We start from the raw sequence: 20,527 nt of genomic DNA on the forward strand, positions 1-20,527 counted from the left end.
AAACCATAATCAGTAGAATTAGGATAGGTCACGCGGCTCTAACCCACTCATGCTTATTAGATAAGCAAGAACCCCAATCTTTGAACGATATAACGTAATATACCAACTACCATCGAGCATGTCATACTGCAGTGGAAAAACTGCGACGCTACGAAAAGAATAGTAAATCTGCCAAACGATATGAACAGACGATTAAATTCAGAAGAAAAGTTAATAAATCCTGCGCGATCTCCATTCACGCCATAGCTACACCAAAATCTGTAAATTACCAAATCCTAATTAACGATATAGAATATAAACGAAGAAGCGTACGGCGATGCCAAATGACTTCGACGTCGAAGCAATATTAAAATTAATAATAAAAAGAAAGACTATTTCTCCCATTAACCAAACGTACCCACAATTTCGTCACTCCGGTTTTCTGCTTTCTCGCGCATTAATCAAAAATTCTATCCGTGCCAAAGGCTCTCTCGCCAACGTTGCTCGGGGAACCTAGATGCGAGTTACACGGTTCGATGCTCATTAAACGCAGCGATCTCGAGTAACATAATCGAGGCCGAAGGAAAACGAGAATCCGGGGAATTCGCATTTCCTCGTACATCTTAAGAGAGCCAGGATGTTGGACGATGATCAGAGCCCGCGATTTAGGTATGTGTATCCGGCGGTCGAAGGATATAGTGGCAGTAGGATACGAGTGTTGTAAGGGTCGGGGGCGAAAGAGGTGAGCCAAGGGGCGGGGAAGAGTGAAGTGGAGAAATTTTCGCGTGTTCCTCGAGGTTAACGGAGACACCCGGAAAATTTATACTTCGGCAATAGTAATACCGTGGGTGTGAGGCAGGTGCCGGCGGTGGTCCAGATCGATAGAACATTAAAACAGAGGGGAAACGAGAGGGTCCGTACCTTGGGGGCAGTCGCCCCGACGAATAACCTCACCATAAACGGTGGCAAGGCTTCTTTTACTTACGGTCGTACATTTAACTTCGCCGTGATTTACGTCGCGGATTTTGGCGGGTCACGGTAAAAGTCGTTCCACACGACCCGTCTCCTTTCGAAAAATGATACTTTAAAGCGTCACGCGTTGGACCCTCTTTCCTATTTAATCAACGAAATTTCTCGCGCGAGTTACAGAGTTACGGAGTTCTCGAGTTACGGAGACACGGATAGGCAAAACGTGTACAGTGTATAGAAGCATATAGTCGATGTTCTTGGTATTTTTCTTTCCACAACGGTTTCATTTATATTAATAAATAAATTGTGTAATTGTTTTCATTACGTACTTTGCGTAGGATGTAATTCAGAGATTCAAATATAGTATTCATGCTCACGAGAAATGCCTTCTTCAAGTTTCAGGTGAAGTTAATATCGTTTGGTTTGTCTTCGATTTGAAAGGAACATTAGTTAGATGACGAAATGTTATTCTTAGTTTCATGTTTGTTGATATTGGTTCTTTAAATTGAGAAACATGAACCATTTTAAGCATTCATTTTTTACCAGATATTAGGATTACCTGGTGCTTTTAATTAATTATGATGCGTATTGTGTACACTATATTAGTGGAAGTGTTTGCAGTTAATGCAGTGCGGGAAAGGCTTTTAGTTGTGATATATATATAGAATCTACGATAGAAGAGATAGTAACTACAATTTTACTTGTGCTATAGATTTCCAATATTTTTTGGAAAGGCAATTTGCAAAAAAGAAGAAGAATAAAGAAGAGGAAAACAAGCTTATATCGTAGCTAAGGCTCATTTTCTCTTGTTAAAATCATTATCTTAGCTACAATTTCATATCCTTTGAAATTTCGGTAAATTTGCATTATTTAAAATAATTACTTTATGGTCGAGCAAGTTAATAATAAACGTAATTAAACTTGTGTAAGACTTACCGCTTTTTTAACAAAGGAAACGAACCCATATCCTTTGGATTTGAGCGTCTGTGGATCTCTTACAACTCTGCAATCTCTGCAACAGAAACAAGTTCATTTGTTAAATATAAATTTTCTAGTGTGCTTGAAAATTACTTGCGGTAATATAACGCGAAAGTTTTTTCCATGTTCAAAGGCTCATTTCCATAATCAACCTTCCATCTTTCTAAATTTTAATTAAGCTTTTTTTAACAGCGATATTAGTGGTACGAAAATAACGTTTCAGCATTCCATGCAACATTGAACATATCTCTAATTAACCAAAGTAAAATCCAGAGATTTAAATTCTGCTAATCGTATAACATCCAACAAGGTTGCATTAAATTAGATAATTTACAATACTTTTTACATTTTTTCCATAATATTTATACTTATTTCATGCATACAATACGAGAGAGCGAAATCCAACGAGGAAACCCCAGCACTCGTTTTCAATCGAAAAGTTCAAGCAATTTTCACAAGATTGAAAATTGAACGTACGAGTATTATTCCCTCGTATTGAATAACCAAGAACGAACTTAAAATATGCAACTATTTCTATTACATCCTGTCCATTTATTTAGTTACGGGTGTATAGAAGATTTTTTTTTTTTTGAAAAAGAATGAAATTTCATCTATCGGAAGAACCTCGTGTAGTTTTAAATAATCAAACATAGTGTCCATGCCACGGTTAATTAAGTCTATCCTCATTAAATATCTCTCATTAAAATATCATCATTGTACATTCTACGGTTCCTGATGATTTAATTAAAACAATTCAAAATTTCCAATATATTCCATTTCTTTTTTTTTCATGTTGTAACGTAGTTGTAAGTTGAAATAAATAAGTAATCACATCTACTTCGTAAACTGATCGAAAAACCAGAAACAAGTTACAAGAAAGCAGTACGCACTATAATCTTGTTATTACCTTGAGAATTAACAGATAGGGGTTCCGTGACATTTGGCAATCATTCCATTTACCTCATTTCCCCGATACAATGTAACACGAAAGCAACAGATTAGCGGAAGCAGCTCTTTTTCGAACTTAACGAGACACCTCTCTAATAGCGCGTTGCTTTTCCCACCGGCCGGTTAATGAGATGTAATGGTTTTTCAGAATTTCGCGGGACCGAAAAATCTGCTCTTGACCAGTTATTATGAATTAATAACGGCTGAACGATGGGTTCAATTTATTCCACGTGCCGGCGAATTTCGAAGCATTTCGTGTTCCCCCGAAAACTGCCAACAACATTGTCGAGCGAGTTGGAGCCCAGTTGTTGGACGCCCTCAAATTCTTCCTCATAATTAAGATTCCAGCAATGCCTGTCAGACAAAATTAGGAATACTCGTGCACGGGGTAACTCCTCTGCGTCGTTCTTCTCTCGACTTAAATAAAATATTCTTTCGGCCAGTGGAAGCTGGCATGCGGCTCGAATAAAGTTTCAGGTTATAGGTCTGACTAATTTGTCGTCTCGTATCGTCTCTAATTTATTTTTCGTTGCGTACTATACGATAGAATTCAATGAGAAAGAGAAAAGTTTGACGAACAAGGACGTTGTTACTTTGTTTCCATTATCAACGAGAAGATCATTTATAACGCTTTGGTATTTTTATATTAATTTTGTATTTGATTTTTTCGAGAGCGAATCTATTTTATTTATGACTGCTATTGACTGTAACAAAAATTTGATTATGCGTAGCGATTATACCTGGGCTAATTACGAAGGAATTTAAGCGGTCCTTTCTGTATGAAAAATTATCTATCGTATTTTAAAATTGAATGTCAATTTTAACGAATTTTAAGTCTAACATTTTTTCGTACGGTCCTATGTGGCTCTGTCGCGTTAAAATTTGATTAAAATTTTCTGAGTTTTACGATAGTTATAAGAAATTGAGGTATACAACTTACATTTTCATTTTTTACAATTTAACGTGTTATATATTATTTAAAATTATAAGTAAAAGTTGAAAATGATGCAGTATGGAATGAAAAATATAATGTTTTATCTTGAAGTAATATCTGTGAGGAGATACGAAATTGTGACGTTATATATATTGAAAAATAAATTTTCATCTTCTGAGAAATGCCAAAACTTGGCATTCCCACTTTTTCTCGTGGACCCTTCGTATATTTCCAATGTTAGATGATACATTCAAGTTTATCAAAATATTTTATTCAAATAATATCTGGCAAAAAGGAGAAACGCCCTAAGAAAGCCATCCAGTTTGTTCCAAATGCATTAAAATGATTGCAGAAAGCAGCGGTTTGACAATGTTGTATTTATCTTCGTTACACTCTCCCGCGCCGGTTCCTCGAAATGGAAGGACTCGATCCTTTTTTCGACCGGAAGAGTAATCATTAGACACGTAATGCGCGGAACATTTTTATCGCGACTTAACTTATTACGCTTAAAAGGGTCGGCAAAGAACATTTTCCATAATGCAACTGGATAAAATTGTGAAAAGCAGTAGCAGATATCGGAATCTTGGGGAGGCGGAGGAAAAAATTGAAATTGGAAAAGGAAAGAGTCGAGCTCCAAGAAAGATTGAAAAAGCGTTGGGCAAAAAGACAGAACGCGAAAAGGGATGAAAGAGTAGGCAAGCAAAATTACGTGATTCAGGGAGCAGTATTACGTTAGTTTCTCATCCTAGTTTATCTTCTTTCTCTCTGTTATATGCAACCTTTTCGGTTTTACTTGTTTTCTAGCAATTTCCTCAGTCACTAGAGCAATTAATCGCTTACAGCGCGCGATTCGAAAGAACTGAACGCAACGAAACGAAATAACAGATAGGTATAGGCACGAGTAAAACAAAACGATTATAAAACACGCTTCGTGCACGAATCGGATGCTAAATGAAATACAAAAATAAGTTTAATTACCGTATATGAATCGTGAATAATTAGTCGAAGCAACGAAACTGCCTACAGACAAGTTGCTTTATTTCTATCCAAGAATTCTTTATGCCTCGATCTCATTATAATTTCAAACGAGAAGAAAATATTTAAGGTTCTAGGAAATGTTTAGCATAGAAGTCCTTGAAAATGATACGAAATTGAAACCGACGCGAGAAACGTAGCAGGATTAAATACTAGATTTATAATGTATAATTTATTTGTAAGAAAAATGAAATTATACGTAAAAGGATTAGCCGAAATATCATTTAAATGACGAATTAACTCGGCAAATAACAAATTAAAAATATTTAATTTTTCTCACAAAATCTCAACTTCCATTTCTAATGGAACACAAGATAATTACAGATATAATTGTGTTGCATGCGAAGTTTCTTTAATTTCATTCTACATTTTCCACGTTACATTCTCCGCCATGCAATAAACCGAGTTAAGAAGGTCAAGTACGAAGAGACCGGACAAGCACTAGTTTCGAGTAAATTTTACTCAAAACTACTATGTTGCGCAAGAAGCTAAACAAAGTTGCGGTCAACAGTAAACACGGCCTTTCAGCGGAGTTATGCATTTACTTTCTCTCTTCGCCACTAAATACTTATACTCGCTTAAATTGCTTTTCACGTCGACGTCAGTATTTAGTCAGCCCTTAATCGTCCTCGTTTTTACGTAATAAAGAACAGAGCGCGTCTTCAATGATTAACCCACTGCGGATTCGCGAAGAAATGATATTTGAAATTTTCGTGGTATCATTTCATATATAATGATTGCAATTTTATTATAAAAGAAGGAATATCAATGCTTAAATTAAAAAACTGATTTTAATTCCATGTGATTTTCATTTATATATTCCGAACAAATTATATTAATTGTAGCAGAGTAGTAGCTTCTTCTTTCACCTTTTCAAATTCAATATAGTCGATATCTATGTGATGAATTATGTGTTAAAGAGTAGAATAAAATTGAAAAATGATTAAGCTGAATCATATTCGCTAGATTCATTTACAATATAAGTACATTTTACAACTAAAGGATTGATTTTATACCTGTGTTAGTTAAAAACCTTTTATTCTTCGGTAAAGTACGTGGGCAAGAACTATGAACATCTAAAGACTTCAATCTTTCTGATTATTACCATATACGTAATATGTATATATGTATATATATATAAAAGCTATTAGTTTATGAACATCTATATATATAGAAGTAATTAGTAATAATTACATTTTTCACCCAGGTCTCTACGACAAATTGACAAAATTCTCTATAAATTTGTTGCCTTCGCAAAAATGTTCCCTGTTCGAGATGGGCAAAATCATTATATCAAAGGCGGCCGTAACGCGATCTTTTACCAAATATTTCTTACAAATTACAGAGCAAACGTAGCAGCGAATCTTCTTTCGAGTGATCCGCGTGCCAGCCAAATCGCGCCATTGTTTCCTGCGACTTTTCAGTGAATGCCGGCGAATGTCACAGTACACGAACATGAGTAATAGTCAATATAAGTTAGATGTAGAGCACGCCAGTCGCATATGTCGTTGCCCACACTTCAAGTCTCCCACCCTTCGTTCTTCCTCATTCGATATAGCAGCCGCGAACTCTCCCCGCTGCACGTTCTCATTGCGCGTTTCAACCCCTGTCCACCCATTCCAACCTCCTAGTGCTGTCCCCTTCTCTCGTCTCGCCTGTCCTTCCCCTCGGCGCATCACGCCTCACCCCTTTAAATACGATCGGTCCTCTTTTCGTTCCCTCTTTTCGTTCGTGTTCTATGCGCGACACTTCACGAGGAACGAAACAATCGCCAGCAACGCCATGGATTTACGTTTTCACCGCTAAAAATCGTAAATTAATGCACGGTTATTGACGCGATAAATCTCGAAATTTAATTCAAGTTCCATCGAGAGCTGTCGAGATCCAGCGACACCCTCCCTTCCTCTTTGGTCGCGTGATATAACCGCGACAATGGCGGTAGATACGCAGCCTGCACGACAAAACCCAGATAGGATAAAGAGTTAGTTTGAATTTATTGCGAAACGTAGTGGCCGAACACGCGCGATGGCCGTCAGGTTGAATCTCGTCGTTGCCCAGCACCGATGATTCAAATTCCACGCCCTAGACACAGCGTCCGGTCATACGAAAGCCAGGCATGTCTTTCATCCTATCAATCCCGAGCAAGTCTTTATTCCATCGGGCTGTCGCGATCCTTGCCACGACGTGTTTTATTTATTGGCTCGTAGCCTAGTCGAGTTTGAAACCGGAGCACCGTAAAACTGGTCCGCGACTATCGCGAAGCAGTTTCACGCAACTTCCACGAGAACCGTTTTACGACTGATATTATATCTACATTACATATGAGTTTGATGATTTGATCAACAATTCCAATATGTATGAATTTCTTAGTACGTAAATGAAATGTATAAGAAGATTGGCCAGAAGGGAAGAGAAAATTAGCTGACAATGAGCAATGTACGAGTATCGTGTTTTTATAGTAATCGTGGTAGTACGTGTGTATGAACTTTGTTTTATGTCACATTTGAATGTGGGACTACGATGGAGATAAAGAGTACAACATTCAATGAAATTGGTCTATTTAAATACAAAATTTTATTTGCTTATTTCTATAACTATTTGCGAAGATACTGTTTCTTTAAATACATAAAATCATCAATTCCTTACCTTACATTCCTAGTTAATAATGAGTTATGTGCTAGATCTTTCTTTTTTAGGGTTATATTGATTTAGTGTATTTTTATTTTTTAGATAGGTAGCCTAAAGTATAATTAAATTAGCGAGTTATTTCTTTCATGTTAGTTTCATGCTAGATATCGGTGTATATAATTAATTATATCGAACGTCACAGGGCTGTAATTACGAGAATAGTACTTACAATATTCGACATAGCCAATTCAGCCTATTGGGATTTGTCTCGTATATTCATTGCAGCTAACTGAAACTACGATAATATACTCCATGTTTACAATTAATTGTTTCGCCTAATATCCAATACGCTTTTGTTGACGCTAGTATATTTGTTAAATCGACTATATAAAATGAGTTTAGTCTTTGTTCTTTTTTTAAGAAAGTCTATTTGTATTACACGAACCTGTAAAGCGTTTTTGTACGGCAAAACTGGAATAATAAGAGTTCCGTATAAATGCAACGTTGTCTCGTCTTATCTGACTATCTCGAACAGCATGCATGTCAAAGAACAATAACGTAGCATGGATTGTGGGTAGAATCTTGTCTTTTTGTCCATGTGTTTCCAACCCGTGAAACTTTTACGCGTTAACTGTCATCGCCTGGTACTTTTTCATCCCCTGTCAGCGCTACGTGGCAATCTAGTAGCTGCTATAGAAGCAGTTTTTCTCATCGCACAGGGACTCGAACTCATTAATTACCAATAATAAAAAGGAAGATGCGTCAGCGCGAAAAATCTTTGTACCGCAAAATCTTCCACCTTATCGTATAGGTAAGAATCGAACGGAACCGATGGCGAAGAATACCGCTTTCGAAGGAGGAAAAGCATCGGAGAGAACCACGAGATATGAATGCTGGTTGCTCGGGCTTCATCAATCTAACCTGCTAATCACTCGCGCAGAGTGTCACTCTGCTTGTTCGGCTTGATCGTTATCGTTCGTCGTTGTTGGCACGTGTCTCTACGTCTTCGTTACATTACGCTTCTTACATAAGTTGGTATGTTTGTGTTAGATAGTTGGGAAGCAGTGGTAGATGGTAAATATGCAGATAATATCGTACGTAGTTCTAAAGTTTGCAAGTTTTGCACTCGGGAAGCATTTTAACATCTTTTTGCGCTAATTCGATAACTAACGTGTGATGATTAATTCTGGTAGCCGAAGTTCCACTGTATAAGAATGGAACACGTAACGTATTTTCCTCACAGGCTAAATTTTGTATACGTCTTTTACACATAGTTTTATACACTGTACAACACGATCTCTTGAATTAAAAAATTAGTATCTAGCTTTGCGAAACGAATTGCGAGCTAAATGATTTGGTTTAACAATCGCGTATTTACAAACGCCGCGCGCAATTCTAAATCTATAAAGAAGATACCACGAAACGCGAGAAAGAAAAAGTTCGTTTTCAATCATCTCTATAAACTTGGACTATGGTGCAAATACCGTTTGGCCTAAACGATGTAACCGGAAACGATTAAATCGATTACAGTTCCGAGAATTCGCGGGAAATATCGTAATCCAATAATTCCACCTGGGTCGATATCGCTTCGCCTCTAACAATCGGCAATTTCGAATGGGGAAGGGGGAAAAACGTTTCCCGTTGTCTCGTATAGCAGCGGTGTGCGTCGACGAGGTTCGCGCGAGAACACGCGACACTGCAAATAATACCGTACTGCTGAACATAGCGAGCTTAGGCGACGAATTCGCGAAACCAGAAAGCAAGAACGTGGAAAAGGAAAAATGAAGAAAGAGAAGGAAAAGAATGGAACGAGGTTAGGAGAAATGAAAGAAGAGCGGAAAGACGTTCGATATCTCGGTAGTCCTTGAAACAAGGCATCGGTGAGGTAGACGACGGAGTTATCGTGCTGCCGGTAGAAACTATTCCGGTATCGGATGAAAACGAAAGGGCGTGCGGCGGGGGAGCGGAAGTGGAAAGGGGGGAGTTTGCTTACTTTTCACTAAGTGCACTCAATGCCGAGCGCGCGAACTAATTGTCGGTGGGATAGGTTGGCCCCGGTCCTGCTGGCTGGCTTGGGCAGAGGTAGATGGGGTTGGAACAAAGTCGTGTGTTCACTTACTACCCAGGGACTCTCGAAGATTCTAGAGTGGGCTTCGATTTCGAGATCGCGATAAATGAAACTGGTCGTCGTGGAAACTCGTTCTTCCTCGACCGCTTCGACAGACCAGTTCGTATTTCCCTCGTTGACGCGTCTAAACCGCTTATTAATGTTCCCAACGCGCTCCTTTTCTTACCTCCTCTTCCTCATATTCGTACCTTCTCTCGCTTAATTCGTCAAGATCCGTCGAAACTGTCGATCGAAATCAGAAGCATGTTGATTTATGGTGCTTATGAAATTTGGTGGATCGTGATGCGAATAATTCCGGCCAGAGTATACGCGTGACTGAAATCGACTAATACAGATTACTTGAGATTCCTCGACGTACCAACGTATAGGCGAGCGCTCGAGTATTTGGAATTCTGCGGGGTTAAGTTTGAATAATTGCGCGAGAACTGTAAGCGAGGAGCGTGACTATATTCTTTTAGCCGAGTTTCTGATATCTGGAAATATTGGGTACCAGGGAATATTTGTTTGAGAGAAAATATTATTTTGATATTTCTGCGTTTAAATGGATAATATATTTAATGCCAATCAGATTTTCAGTATCCAGGATTATTTCTATGAAAAATGTATTTCTATTTCTTTTTATTACGTAAAATTTTAATATCCTTTCCATTTCTTCTTTTACAGATCTAATAAAATTATTATTCTACCGTCTATAGATTTTTTTTTTTAATTTCTATCCATTTCAGAAACAAGTATGCAATTAATGGAAATTAATCGATGTTTAGCTCTATCAAATGGTTACGTTGAAATACTTGTTTAATATATTATGATGCCATATACTCGTCATTTCGAAATAACAGCGCGTATACATTGAGCAAGAAATACACTTCTAATTGTAAGTTGCGGTAGCAGTATAATACATTACTACATAATTACTGTAGCAACCCCCTACAGCGAGTTCGTCTTATTTAACTTCTCGGTAACTGCAATTATCCTATTTACTTTAGACGCAAGTACAACACCGGGCTTTGCACGGAATAATTTACCTTTTACACCTTCTTAAATTTGACTTCTCGAGCACTTTGAAATGGCTTCTGATTGTGAAACCGCGATAAAACGTACTGATTGTTGTAAGATTGTTTTATTTTAGACCAACTCGCTGATAACCAAGACATTCATGCGTTTAATATTACTTTTATTTTGGAATAATTCGCCCCTAATATTAAAGAGTAGTAAAACTTTTATGTTCTCATTTCTGTAGATATAGATTTATATAATTTTTTATAATCTTAATCCTTGCTGAGTTTCTCGGACCATTTTCGAATATCAGTCGTGTTTTTAGGCTGTTAAACCGTTCCTTCGGTTTGATGAAAATACGAAAGGATCGTTCTCGATATGCATGAAATTATGTTTCAACTTTATGCTAAAATAATTAGATTTATGCTTGAAATAGTAGAAGTGTATGAAAAGATTGGGATATAAAAAAAGTTCGTGGATCGCGATAGAGTTAATAGTAAGTAAGATTAAACCTTTACGTAATGTGTATGTTAGATTTATTGTAATTTTAAATTAGTTAAATTAATATTTAAGCCATTCTCGGTTTAATAAATATAAAGAGCTTAAAGTCTAGTTTCGAAATACTGGATTAAACAAGTATAATATTTTAATGTAGTTTTAAAATTTTAGAAGGATTTTTGAACGTCCACCGTAGATCTTTTTTATTGCCCATGGTTCTGGCTATTTAAATTCCACTTTACAATACAAACGTATGAATAAAATCCTTACTTTTTAAAATCGTAATAGGTTCAGTCCCATAAACTTTAGCGACACCGTGTTCGTTATATCAAAATATATACTCAAAAATGTGTGCCCAATTAATTATAAAGTTCATATATTTTTATTGTACAAAACGTTTTATTACTTTGCGTATACGAAAATGTGCTTAGATTTTAGTCGTTTTCCTAACAGTTTGAGATAACTGTCGCATCCAATACTAAATCAAAAACATTGTTCATATACAAATCGAGGTGTACATGTTGTGACTATGTATATGCATAGTTTACATATCGACTGTGAATAGTTTCAGAAATTCAAATTCTTACAAATGTAACTAAAGAAATGGAACTTAAGTAGGTATTTGTTAATATTTCATTTTTGATATTTTGAATATCATTGAATATTATACCGTTTCTCTGTATTTTAATGCTTTTAATTACCACACACGTATTCTCAAAATCAGCTTTTCATAGATTCGCTGTAAATTACCTTGAAATTAAAAGCACGACCCGATCTTGCCCTAGTTTGTATTTGTATCTAGCAAGTACGCGTAAATCGGCAACTCAGATATGCTGGTTACTCGAACAAACAAATGGAAGATCGTTAATAATGTTTGCCACATAATGAAATTAACGCGAAAACAATCAAACGTTAAACGATACTCAACTTGCAGTCAATAACGTGACGCGATGGCATTATAGAAACGCGGCATCGTTGCAGACCATTATAAACCCTTTTTACCCCTGTTCACCGATTTACCTTTCGCCCCTATCGTTCTCATCCCTCTTTCGCCGTTCACCTCTATAACCAAAGGGTTAACCGGGTCTGGCGTAAGCGAGATTATTACCTAGATAACTGGAAAATTAACTGCAAAATGCGCTGTTTTACTCCCGGCGAACGGGGTTATGGTAATTTTAATAACATATTTATTGCTCCCCGACTGTCCGCGGTGGCCGCACAAAAGGCTACACACTAGAATCGTAGGCGAGGACCGATAACGCGCTGCTGATTACGCTCGCGCTATTTTGCGAACTTTGTCGGCACCGAATTCATTCGGGCGGTAAGCCAAGTATTGAGAATTTATGGGCTTTCTCTGCACCGGTGCGTGATATGCGTGTAATGTTTACGATATGAAGCGATCTGCATTGTCGTTCTTGCAGTACGGCCACGCTTAATGGTGAATTATTGCCATTCGATGAGTTGAGAAAATCGCCGGTCCCATCTTTTCAATTTTTCTTCTCCTCTTCTTCTTCGTTTACTTTTTTCTTTTTTTCTTATTTTAGTATCAATAATTAATATTATTATAATTTCTAATTTGTGACTTGTAAAGGTTCGCTAATAATATTAGTTCAATCGTGTAAGGAAGTTATAATAATAAACTTTGCGAGAATGTTATATTTTTGAAACAGAGAGATAGAGATAGATAGATAAATAGATAGATAGAGATAGATAGAGAAAGAGAGAGAGAGAGAGCTTATATCGCGGGTTAGTCGGAAACTATAATTCGTACAAAATCGTAAACCACAATGGGTGTGGACATGGATGTACGTGTATATCATTTATATGACATTACAACGTGGTACGTTGGTCAGCGTATCGTGGTTTTGTTTTTTTGCCCGTCAAATACGGCGAAAAGCTTTTTGAGCGAGAAAATGGACGGGAGGGAAATTCGGAGTAACGCAGACGAACAAATGGGCAAATTAATTAGAGCAGAATTTTAAAAAGCAACGGCCGCTAACGCGATCTAACCGGGAAATAAACAGCTCGTAATTTTTTGAGCCGCGCATTTCATTGCATTTAAGCTTCCGGCCGTATTTCTGCCGAGTCCTGGTGCATTCTTTACGCGTAATGGAATCCATCCTGTTGTTTACGCGACAATTATCGTGCCGCGAAATCCTTGAAAGCATGTTATGAACGAATTTCATTTGTCATACGTCATACTGAATTTCTGAATCGTTTGCAAAATTTTGAAAAAGAATATCCGTAACGCGCGAATTCGATTGCGTAGAGACGGTAATTAAGTTTGTAAGAAAAGAAAGTGGTGCTTACATCGCATCAGATTATCAACCACAAAGTCTGCCGTCTATTTTGAATGTATTGATGTAATTAAATTTTATGATATACCTTTTTACTTGTACCTATTCAATTATGCGAGTGTATAAAAAGAAGTACGTTAAAATTAAATAACTTAACTCAAACTATTGTATGTCACTTACGATCCAACGATACAGATCGAGGGATAATTCTACTATCAGGAAAATCGCATGTAACGAAGCAATTACTCATATTCGTTAAAGCTACTTTAATCGCAAACGACTGTGGATGCTTTTGTAGATGGACAGTTGCATCGGTAAATTTGTTGCTATTCGTTTCTAAATAATTGTATAATATTAAACCGACCTGAGATAGGAAGAGATATTACGTCGTCGTTGAAAGGGAAGATTTAAAGGAAAATGACGTGAAATCTTTCAAGCGAAACTTTTTACGATATAAAATTAACGAAACGTATCGTTATCATTCTGGAAATCTTATCTATTTACAATACAAATTCTACGAAGTGTAAAATCAACATTACTTTTCTCTGAAACTTATTAATCATTTAAATCTCAAAGCAGTAATTAATGAACAGCTGGGGAGAAAACAAAGAACAAAGAAGTTGTCGATGAAGTTTAAACCGTGTTTTGCTGGCCCCCAGCAAAGACTATACAAAGTAAAATATTCGACGAAAGCGCTGACTTAAAATGATCTTTGAAAATCTGACTCGCTTTTAGAAAATTAATGAACGCGAAACTTTCCTATTTCTACCTATCCATTGCAAAAAGTATACCGAAGGACTTTCAACGCTGTTTCAAGGAAAACACACGCGAAACGAAAGCGCCCGGATTGACATTCAATTTTATGTAAACCATAAAAGATCTCCCAGAATAATCCGAAGCGATCAAATTTACGTTACAACTTAATATTTTAAAATCTTCGGAGCACTCTTCAATTAGCATCGATATCACAACGATCGATCCAATAAGAAGACCTATAACAAGAACGCTAACAAACGCGGGCAACCCAATTTTATTTTAAACATCATTTATGTTTTCAGTTTGCACGTATTTTATCACCTTGGCAAGGGGCAGGTCCGAAAAACGAGATAACAATATGGGATGTGTGTCATAGAAGTTAGTGATGGGTTTTACCGATGCTCGTTTCACCAGCGTATCGCTATCAACGGGTGACGTACACGTTGTAACGCCCGCAGTATTCTACACGTTGTCGAATGGCCAGTACTCGAACGAGGCTATTAGCCGGTGTAGTACTTCTGTTTTGAGGCATGGAAAGAATCCTCTATTCTCTCCACGCCCTATCTCACCCTCTTGCACATCCCCACCCTACTCTCACCCTGTTCTACCCTTTGCCCGTTGCTGCATTTTCGACCACTTCGCGATTCTCTGTCCGGTAATTGCATTGCTGTTTTATGACCTTTGAATGGCGCCTGTTGGATTACGTCAAGATGAGAGCGGATATCCTGGTCGTTAAACAATAAAATTATCTGATTACCGAAGGCGCTAACACGTCGTGTAATTTTACCCTCGACCATGTCTTTATCCCTGCAAGCTGGAAAATTTTGTTTGTTCGTCGGGTTTTCGTTCGTTTAGCCGTTGCAACGAGCACGCTCGCTGTGTTATATTCTTTTTTATCTCGTCGACGCACATTCGACGAATATGGTTAGCATACATTATTTCCCAGTTTTTATTTCGTCGAGTTTCTATCGTAATTTGCTTTGCGTTTTTGCCCTTCTACATAGCATAGGTGAGCGACCACGACGAGAATTTTTTCGTTCGCATGTATATGTACATACGTATGTATATAGTTGTGTGCGTGACCGAAATTACAATTTGCACAGAAGCTAATTATGGCTCGAAACTTTTACGTCAGAGTTTTGTCACTTATCTTCGTCCGCGAAACAAGTAACCGTTGCGATGTTTTATTTCTGCTTTCATACGTTCACCGTTTTTATATCCCAGCAAAAATATGTGCACAGGCACGTTCTCGTTTTGCCATTAATGTTCAACTCGTAATTCCCTTCGTTTAACAAATATAAATACTATCTCTTCTCCAATGATATAATATATGTAAATAGCCGTACGATTGGTGTGCAAATGTTCCTTTTAGTGTATCGAAATAAAGCGTGACGTAAAATGATAGCGCGTATACAGAATGTCTATTCAAAATGTCTATTTATATGAAGAAAAATGAAAGAACTGTGTGTTCCATTTATTGTTATCGTTGTATGTTGTTATATATCTTTTATTATTTTTGGATGCGGTGGATTAGACGAATTTTAGATTTGTCATCGTGCTAGATTGCTCTATCTTGTTTTAACTTGTTAAAGGTTTCAAACCAATCGTTGCCTCTATAAATAGCGTATTCAAGAATTATCCGCGGTATTCAAATTTGATAGATGTAATAAATTAATTCAAAAGTGAAGTATCCTTGGGTGAAAATTATGCTTTAATAATTTTGGTAGTATGGAGAATGGGTATATTCTATTGAAATATGAAGTTCAACTCATTAATATGTATTGTATGCTCTCAGCTATGAACCTATATTAAATCAAGGTAGCTAGTGCTATTAATTTAGCTTTAAATGAGTGTAATATCAATCTTCCCATGCTAGTCGATTCAAATCTAGTTCATTATAAATGTTACAGATTCATTTGATAATGTATTTTTGTTACATAATAAGATTTTGTTGATGCAACAAAAGTACACGTGAAAGATTTTGTTAGAATTTCTGTTCTACAATTAATGACGATTATATTATTTAAAAACAAGAAGTATATACCGTTAGGGATCATAGTTGAATATGTATTTCTGTTTCGTTACAAAGTAGACATCTCAAGTCTTTATACGTGTGATCTATCATTTTATTTTTCAAATTGTTTAGATAAAAGATATTACGGTAGATTGCAAAAGTCAATTTTACGACCAATGAAAAGTAATATTTATATTTTATTCGTTGAACTTGCGGAATTACGATTGCATCGTTATCATTATATCAAATGTAGCGTTAAACTATAGTACTTGTATGTATGTTATATACTATCTTTTTATTCCAAACAGTAGATGTTTAACGTGATATCTTTCACGATCATCAATTTGTCAAACTTTCTCACGATTAACAAAATATTAACTAACCAGATGCTGACGAAAATAACGAATGAAAATATTTATGAAAAAATTACTTACGACGTAAGGAAATAAGCGATTCCTAAATAATGGCATAACTAAACTAACAAAACTAATTGACTAAGAAAATAATAAATTTCTAATAACGATAATAATATTTTTTTCGATTATATAACAAAGAAGATTCTGTATCTGCTGATAATAACAACTACACTGGGAAAAGTTACGCATTGCTCTAGGTTTCAACTTTTATCAGTTAGTCGGAAGCGAAGCTCGTTATTTCTTCGAAGACGTTACGGTGGCTTTGTAGATGGGTAAAACAAGTTGCCAGGCCGAGTTAACAGCGAATCGGCCATAGTTCGAGAAAGTTTGCATCTATCGAGGTGCGGTTGATGGTCCATACACGCGAACTTACAATCTCCTTTCTTGAGGTTAACTTCGGCAAGAGCCAAAATAACGAAGGGTTAAGATGCTAAACACAAGGGGTGAGACTGTAGCTTGTCCCTCTGTATGGCTTCGTTAAGAGGATTAAACGGCTTTGAAGTTACGTCAACTGAAATTGTGCTAGATCGAGCGAGAACGCGTCTAGGTGAATCGAGAATCTTTTTTGACATTGATAAGTGGAAAGGATTTAAAGATAAGAAGCCAAAAGTAACTTCATTTTTTACTAATTTGTCAAAAGTTTATAAGTTTTTTATATTATTCGAAACACGAATCTCTACGATATTTGCATCGATAATAATTATTATTTTCTTCGATTTGACACGCAATTTTGAATTTTTATTTAACCATTTTGGAAAGCAAGTTTTTTTTCCTTTGGATAAATTTTAACATTTTATCGATGATACAAATGAGGCTATTAGCGATGATATATCTTCATCTCGGTATGTGATTAGAATGAGGAAATGGTTTTTCCTAAAATATCATATCTGTATCAGAGGTGTCTGGAAATATTTCTTTTTAACTGCACAAGTTTTTGAACAATTTGTAATATACGATTTTATAATATTAATAACTTCCTAGAATGTTAGTTGAATTTGATAAATTATTTAGTTAAATGCGCATTTATCCAATGAAATCGCAAATTTCTGCGTTCTATTTGAAGGAGAGTTTGGCGAGTTCCCTAAAGAAGGCACAGCAGGAAAGGAAATCAATTGAAGCACGAAAGTAAAAAGGCAAGTCGACTCTATGAAGCGGAAAAGTTTCAAAGCCTTACAAATATTTGTAGAATAAAAGTGCTTGAAACTTTGTATTTGTTCGTTTTACAAATTTCAAAAATTTCCTAGCCAACATCAAGATCAGATCAATCGGAAGATTCGGAACTCGCGATATCTGCATTTCTTGCTGTAAGCGTACAAATTCTGCACAAGAGGCTAGTAAATCTTACCGATATGATTATTCAAAGATGCTTATACAAATTTCAGCGTTGAGAAACAGCTTTTTACGTTTCTTAATCGCGCTTTAATCATCCCGTGACACATTTGCCTTTTGCTATTTGATTTAACATCAATCGAAATGCCATGAGCTATATCGAAATGATTTTTAATTCCTGTTTCAATACCATTCGTTGTTTCCCCCTGATATCGTTTTGAACGAAAACATTTATTGATACATTTATTTGCATCTAACTAAAAAACATTTATCATTAAAATGTATTAAAGGGTTATACCACTTTCGTAGTTTTAAAAAATCGAAGCTTTTCTCTTTTACAATAGCTCAATGTAATAGTTTAGATTCTTTAAAAAAGAAACTATAGTAATCCATTTTTACGAAAGACAATGACAAAACGTCTTTAAAAATACAATACAAGTATTTTATACATATTTACCGCTACTCACCGTTTTTACTTTCACCAAATGCGTATCAAAATATACGCGGGGAATTCGTAGATTCAATTTGCCCGAAACATTTTATTGGAATCCAATTTTATCAAATCTTCTTAAAAATATCTGGAAAGGACCTGACAAAATCATAATGTACCTTTCACGCTAATAATAAAAATAATGAAAACACTTATAAATTCGACAATGACTTTGTGGCTAATAATACTTCAGAAGCTTTCGAATTACCAACGAGGAATCGCGAATCGCGCGTGTATCCTTAAATGCATCGAATGCTCCCACTGACTCGAACAGTAGCGGTCCACATTTCGGGTGGTACACGTTTGCAAGAAACGCTCGGCGTGTGTAGCGTATATTCGCTCGAAATTCCTTTAGGATATTTTATTCGAGATCAGGTAGAGGAACGCGATGGGAAGATGGCTTGAAGAGTAAGATACAACGAGAAAACGGAGGGGTGTAGTTGGTGGTATTGCGAGCCCGCATCCCACGTGGGATGGAAGTTTGCTCGCGGCTTCGAATGCATTTATTCGAATCTTGATACAAGAATTTATTCCGCTCGCTCGCTCAGCGGTACGACCCGCCTTATTCGCTTTCTATTTGGCGACTTGCCTTTTTCGGTAATCTGTAAGCAGCCACGCAACCTTTCTGCTTCCTCTTGTACTATGAATTGCTAAATTGTCACGAGGGCGACATTTTTTATGACTTCAATTCAGAAGCATCGATGATGTAGATCAGTTACACTGTTGAAATGACTAATGGTTACGCTATAATTTAACGAATAACGCTTTGAAATAATACATTAATAATAAACTAAAAAATAATTTTTTAGTAAAATATCAAGTATAGTATAGTTAGGGATATTAAGGTTTGTTAAGGATAGTTCAATGTACATAAGATTGTCTTGGGATACTACGAATGTTAGTAGAATTATCGTGTTGTTAATAACGTAATTGGTAATTGTCATATTAAGAGCATGGAAATTTGGAAACAATTCTTTCTATATATATATAAGTAATAAGGGATATGAAAGCACATTCAGTATCGATGTATTCGATAATACATGTAAATAAATACGGCGAAAAAGATATATTTTAAGATTATCTTAAGATTTATGATTATAGTCATGTTCGTGTAGAATACTGTTTTAGAATAAATTCTAGAAAATACACGTATTAAAGAATATTTTTCGATATTATGAGCAGATTTGTGTGTTATATCTCCTCAGTTCACTAAAATTTATATCGCACAGATTAAACGAAACTGCGTTTTTCAATTAAGCAACGAATTTATACGTGTTTTACTGTAAAAATAAATAGTATAATTTATTTAGAATCTATTTCAACTTTCGTGCACAAATGTGCATTTTGTAAATTTTACAGTTATAATCAGATGTTTTTGCATATTATCAATCTTCAGAGATGTATGTTATGTATTGTGCGAAACGTGTGTTCTGATGTATTCGAACTATTAATTTAATCAGAACTATCGCGAATTACGATAAAATGCTGCGAGAAATATTTCATAGATCAAGTACAGACAACGTAGATTTGCGAATCGTATCAACAAATAATTAACAGGAGTTGTTAACTCTTGCTGTTTCAAACTAAACGATCCAGCGTAAGCGTATGCAAATTTTACTAGATGAATGTTTCGGAATGGTCGTTGAAACATTGCTACAGTGACGCGTATTAGAAGCAACATAATCCTAAACCAATAAAGTATACGCTACATGCATCCTGGTTTAGCTGTTCATTCATGAATTTAGTTCCTGCCTGTGTATCATTCGGTGAATATCGAGAACCTACAAAATATGATAGGAACCACAATTATGTACAAACGCATACGTGATATAATAACACAATATATGTGATACAACGTACCTTTTTCATTCAAGACTCAGTTTTCGAGGAGGCGGAGTTTAAAAATCATCAATTACGTTACTTTCTTAGACGAAGAGTCACATATCAAGATGATTCTATTTAGAAAAACATATCGCTTGCTTTCCTTATTTAAAGATATGGAAATACATCGTTTGTTATATTAATCTTATCCTTCATTAAAAACAATCTTATTATTCGCAATTTTATGATTTAATTCGACATAATTTTTTCGCACTACCGCAGATAACGCTCGTAGCAATTATATAATGTGA

At 36.0% G+C, this 20,527-nt stretch overlaps 1 protein-coding gene across 9 annotated transcripts in view; it reads right to left on the bottom strand.

Moving 5' to 3' along the window:
- The window catches only part of LOC126919557 (nucleolysin TIAR-like), a 583,207-nt gene that overhangs the window by 67,079 nt on the left and 495,601 nt on the right, over window positions 1–20,527 (bottom strand). For all 9 annotated transcript variants that reach the window (XR_007711695.1, XR_007711694.1, XR_007711699.1 and 6 more), the window contains one exon: window positions 1,885–1,960. Coding sequence is in view for 3 of the 9 variants with exons in the window: in XM_050728939.1 (XP_050584896.1) it covers window positions 1,885–1,960 (76 nt within the window). In the remaining 6 variants the exon portion in view is untranslated. The remainder of the gene's footprint in view (window positions 1–1,884; window positions 1,961–20,527) is intronic.

The sequence above is a fragment of the Bombus affinis genome, chromosome 8, assembly GCF_024516045.1.
Source record: "Bombus affinis isolate iyBomAffi1 chromosome 8, iyBomAffi1.2, whole genome shotgun sequence".
In the NCBI taxonomy this organism is placed as follows: Eukaryota; Metazoa; Arthropoda; class Insecta; order Hymenoptera; family Apidae; genus Bombus; species Bombus affinis.